This window comes from Notolabrus celidotus, chromosome 8 (genome assembly GCF_009762535.1).
Source record: "Notolabrus celidotus isolate fNotCel1 chromosome 8, fNotCel1.pri, whole genome shotgun sequence".
In the NCBI taxonomy this organism is placed as follows: Eukaryota; Metazoa; Chordata; class Actinopteri; order Labriformes; family Labridae; genus Notolabrus; species Notolabrus celidotus.
The window spans coordinates 13,170,394-13,175,707 of NC_048279.1; the positions used below are offsets into that span (position 1 = coordinate 13,170,394).

The 5,314-nt window shown below is 40.0% G+C and overlaps 1 protein-coding gene across 1 annotated transcript; it reads left to right on the forward strand.

The window, feature by feature from the left end:
* Nucleotides 1-1,688: 1,688 nt before the first annotated feature.
* Nucleotides 1,689-4,612, forward strand: LOC117817403 (homeobox protein MSX-2-like). The gene is made up of 2 exons (XM_034690111.1): nt 1,689-2,748; nt 3,243-4,612. The coding sequence occupies exons 1-2, from the start codon at nt 2,445-2,447 to the stop codon at nt 3,671-3,673; spliced, it is 735 nt and encodes a 244-aa protein (XP_034546002.1). The 5' UTR covers nt 1,689-2,444; the 3' UTR covers nt 3,674-4,612.
* Nucleotides 4,613-5,314: the final 702 nt, after the last annotated feature.

Here is a 5,314-nt window from a genome sequence, read left to right on the forward strand (position 1 = left end):
ATAAAAATACTCATAATTGAATTTACTGAATAGCTATCCTGGTGTCGACTAGCGAGGGTAACGATGTTAAATAATTTAGCTGGCTAAACGCATACATTCATTCTCAGAGTCCAGAGGACAGTAGTGGGCCATTTAGACAAAAAAAAATACATTATTCTGGTAGAACCTAGGACCATCTTGTGCTGCTTGGTCATTCTATCATTATCTATTTAAAACAGCCTACGTTCAATCACCTGCAAATATACCAGACCAGGTAATCAGTCGTCTCTGGATGATACTGTAACTGTAATACAGCCTGGAAAATAAGCTCTAAGTTTGATAACATTTTAGCTCCTAATCCTGAACCCTGACATCAGAGGAAAATATGAAGGATTGTAACAACCAATCGGCTCCCTGATCAAAAGTAGAGTAATAAAAAGCAACTTAGGTCTTCTGATAACAGCCTTGTTTGTGCAGTTCCACAGAGACTGTACCTGATGTCCACAGAAGGGTACTTCCTGCTCCATGCGTTGAGTTGTACTCAATTGTTTGTTTATTTTTCTGAGCAAAGCAATATATGAATGTTCCCTCCAACCACTCAAAATATGCAGTGATAGAGTGGAATGTATATTTAGTTTTTATGGTAAGAACTTAGTTGTAATTGTTCAACAGTTGTTTTATGCAGCACGTTTTTTAAAACGTGATGTTTCTTAGAGTAAAGTCTTTATTTACTATTTATTTGTTTACCGATGTCAGTCAACACATACAAAAAACACATTGGTGTGTTTTAGCCCTGATTCAGCAGCTATTTAGATTTTACAGATTTGTAATTATTAGATATGTATAATTATTAAAAGTGTAGAAACACACTCGCATCCACACGATGTCTGAATCTATAGGAAGCACACTGCAGTGACACACAGGCTCCTTAATTGATTTGCATGTGTTTACAGGAGAGTGAGCTCATGCTGTGTGAGCACTTTGCTTCATATGGAGACTAATGATGTTGATGTGCTACAGAAAGAGGCCCCTGATGCCACTGTAATCCTGCTGATTATAGGCAACACGCAGTCTCTCTGAGGACTGATCACAGAGCTCTGGACACACACTTCACTCACCTCAGAGGTGGCCCTTGTACCTTAGTACCCAAGTGTGTGTGGGCATCTGTATTTAAGAGAAAAAGACACAAACAGAAGACGAGGACGGACCTGAAAATAACAGACACCTGGGGCAGACCATGGAAACAAAATGCTCATTACTTTTGCTACTGTGCATGCATTTCTTTTCCTGATTGAAGGATCAATCTCAGTCAGAGTTTTTCATTAAACCTAAGGTCAGTCTCAACATCAGAGGCACTTTTGGCGAGTTATCAGGATGCTGCATTGCTTTATCAAAACAGAGAGATGGTAAAGGCCATGTTTAGGAAGGCTTGAGTTCCTGTTGTTCCTTTCATGATGTTTCCTAATACTTAGGACCCCCCCCCCCCCCCCCCCCCCCCCCTTAGGAGCTTCAAACAGGCATGAGACAGAGCACAGACTGGGAATAATCACAGCGGGCGCCACACACCTCAGGAAGGTAGCAATTTTCCATCATTACCGTTAAATCCTGCTTAAAAGAACCGGATTCCACAGACCTAATTACAAGGTGTTAATAATAACAATGTAATGACAGTCATTTGAAAGCCTGCCTTGAACCATAATCCATCTCTCATCTGAGCCTCACATTTAAGTGTGCTCTCTGTACTGTGAGTGATGCTTATCGATTCTCATTGTGATTACAACCACAATTGGTGTGTCAAGTCCTGCGAGTTGGGGCTTGAGTTATTGAGCTCTGTCAGCTTTTGTAAAGAGAAAATACAGCTCTTCAGATGACACACTGGTGCTTTCATCCTGGTGCCACTCATGCTCAGAGACACAGCATAGACCTCCTATGGTGGAGGTGCCAGTTATACTAGATCTTAGCAGCCAGATGAGTGATTTTTCTTATAAAGTATGTTTTCTTTCGACATGTCAGGGATTCATTGATTCAAGACTCAAAACAGGGACATTTTCTCATGTTTTATCAACTAACGATCTGCAGTTTGCAGTTATAAGCTTGTAATCAGTTGTGATTAATCCTTGTAGTAGGTTATTACATTAAAACCCTCGCCTCGCGTAATTACTGCTAAATGAGGCTGATGTGCAGCTGATCTTTTGTTTGAGGTGTGGCATCGCAATCATTGCTTCCCAAACATACCGTCCAATCACAAGTCCTTCAAAACGCTGAAACAGGACGCATCATTGGCTCAAGGTCTCGAGTACCTCCCAAAGTTTTTCGAACAACAATTTTGACAACTTTTTAACAGCTTATTCCGACATCTCTCCCCGGATTACTCAACGTGTGGACGCTGCTCCACCACTAGAAGTTATGTACTCTCCAGTTTGGGATTAGAAATTCTTCACGGATCAAAAAAAAATAAAGAAAGCATGTCTTCCCCTGGCGATCGGAGGGACGAGTTTTCAACATGGAAACGTGAAATACAGACGCAGCTGAAGACGCATGCAGCGCAGGTGTGCCTGCCTTTTAGCGTGGAGGCGCTCATGTCGGACTGCAGGCCACTGAAAATGACGGACAGAAAAGAGGGGAAAAGTCACTTTTTGGACGATCATCAGGTTCGCAGGCCGGATCAATTCCCCCCGAAATTTTCATCCATCAAATCAGAGCCACCAGAACGAGAGGGCTGTGAGTCCTGGAAATCCACCCCAATGAAGATGATAACAATGCCTCCTAGTAAGTGTCTTGTACAAGTTCTTAATACGGATTTTCTGAATAACGCGTTATAGAAAGGAGGGAGTAGAAGATTTAGTTGCCAGCTGTTTGTAAGTGCATATATTTCAAATATATTTCATATATTTTAAAATGCACGTTTGTTTAATTTCTTTGTTTAATTAGTGATTGGCGAAGAAGGAGCCATAAACTGATGAAACGGTTAAGGCTCATGTCGTTTTCAATGCTTCGTCCCACATTGGTCTTTTATGGGTATACAGATACATTATTTTAATTATTTTTATTATGAACCATTAAGTTTTAAAATTGGCTCTTCATATCAGTGCAAAGTAGATCACGACAAAACAATAAAGCAAATTGATTTTCTTTGATACATTTGTCAGTGGACTAAATGATTAATCGACTCACTGTTTCAGCTTCATCAAGTGATATCATTAAATAAATAGAATAAGTTAAAATTCACTGTACAGTTCTCACGTATTGCCTTTGTTCTCTAGGGCAGCTCAGTCCAGCTGTCTGCTCATTGAGGAAGCACAAAACCAACCGAAAGCCTCGCACCCCCTTCACCACTACACAGCTATTGGCCCTGGAGAGAAAGTTCCACCAGAAGCAGTACCTATCCATCGCAGAGCGGGCCGAGTTCTCCTCATCCTTGACGCTGTCCGAGACCCAGGTCAAGATCTGGTTCCAAAACCGACGAGCTAAAGCCAAAAGGCTGCGGGAGGCAGAGGTGGAGAAGCTCAAAATAGCAGCTGGTATTGGGCCAAAAGCTGTGTTTAACCCTGACTTCTCATCCTTCAGTTTCCCCCTAAATTTGAACCTGCAGGCAGGACCAGCAGCACTCTTTGGACTGGGATGCAGCCCTCTTCTCCCAGCTGCACATATGGCCATGTACGCCTCGCAGGTCGGCCTGTTCCATCTCTCCTGAGAGGGATCAACTACACAGAGACAAAGTATTGCTGGATTGGGTGTGTGTCATTAAATAAGAGGGAGTGTAGCATAAAGTGATGCACGTTATGAAAGATTTGATTTAGGACTCTGACCTTTTGAGCAGGTTTTATAAACTTTTGTCTACTCTCCTGAGAATCTATCAAGGAAAAGGATACAACTATTTTGAAGATCATTCTAAACTGTTTATGTAGAAAGAAACTATTTTTCAGTTTACCTTTGCTGACTTTGCAGGAGTGACATAAAAATGGATATATTTTTGATTTGTGTCTGGAGTACCAGCTATTTATGTAGACTTTCCATTAAACACAGGAATGTTTTCAGACACACTTGGTTGCATGTGAAAAATGTGAGATGCAGGTGTTTGTACATGGAAAATTAGATTGTAGAACATTCTTGTGCATTCAAATGTATAGATTTCTACATGCTCTTTTTTGCATCTTGTGAGAAGAGGCAGAGCCAGACTTTTTTGACTGAGGTGGCAAAACAGGGACTGGCTGTTTTAGGGGTGGCCCGGCAGGATCTACAACAGAGGCTTACCCCAAAGCTTGAAGGGCCATCATTCCTCCGGGGACATTAATATCTATATTTTGCCAGATATATATTTCAAGACGTTTTAGATATGTGTATAAATATAGAATGCCAAAAAGGTCTGCAAAACATTTGAAATAAAGGTAGATGACACCTAAAAACAATCTTCCTTTAACAGCCTTTATATTTTCCATCCAGCCTAATTGTTCTTTAAGTTTCTCCATCATTCTAAATACTAATATTTTTCCCTCCTAAGAGGATGCATAAACTGTCAGACGTTTCTATTTTTAAGCAACTGACATAGATGGGGTAAGAATTCTGTGTAAAAGTTTTGAATGGTGTTTTTCTGTTTGAAAAGGACATTAAAGCAGAATGACAGACCAGTAGGGCCCTTAGCTTTTTTAACCATTCGTTTTTTTCTTCTTTTTTCTTACAACACTCTTACAACATACAGGTGATCTGTTCCCACAAATTCACTTCCATGTCTAGTTAATGATTATCTTTATAATGTCAAAGAATTCACAAAATGTTTTAATGATTTTAGAATTTAACTCTATAAGGAAACTCATCAGAGAGGCAACATGTGGGTCTGCTGAATATAAGGAGATGTTTCTCTAAAGACAGCATTTAAAGAACCTACAAAAGAAAATGCTCCACCTTGAAATGCAAATAAACTACTGCAGCCTGTTGAAACACATCCCAAATGGTTGATTTCAACATGTAAGTGTCACCCCTGACAAGACAAATAGCCAATTCGGGTTTAGGATTCTAGGGTAGCCACTGGGATGGCCAACCAGATTTCATGGCCACCCCTTGCATGTGGGGAACATCAAAAATTCATGTTGCATTTAGTCAATAATTGGTTTGCTTAACTATGTTGTTCTTGATTTGTATTTTAGAAGTTACAGCATATTTTTTTCACTTACATATGTACATGCTATACAGAGACATTTTATATTATCATCCTTGTAGACCAGTAAGAGGCTACTATTGGGAAATGACACTTGCATGCTTGTTTACAAATCAAAGCATTCACAAAGTGACATTCAAGCTTACACATCCTTTATATTGCAGTTCATATTTACGTCTT

Coding starts and splice junctions, on each gene's coding strand:
- LOC117817403 (XM_034690111.1), top strand. CDS start 2,445: ATGTCTTCCCCTGGCGATCGGAGGGACGAGTTTTCAACATGGAAACGT. Junction 2,749..3,242: donor GATGATAACAATGCCTCCTA/GTAAGTGTCTTG, acceptor TTTGTTCTCTAG/GGCAGCTCAGTCCAGCTGTC.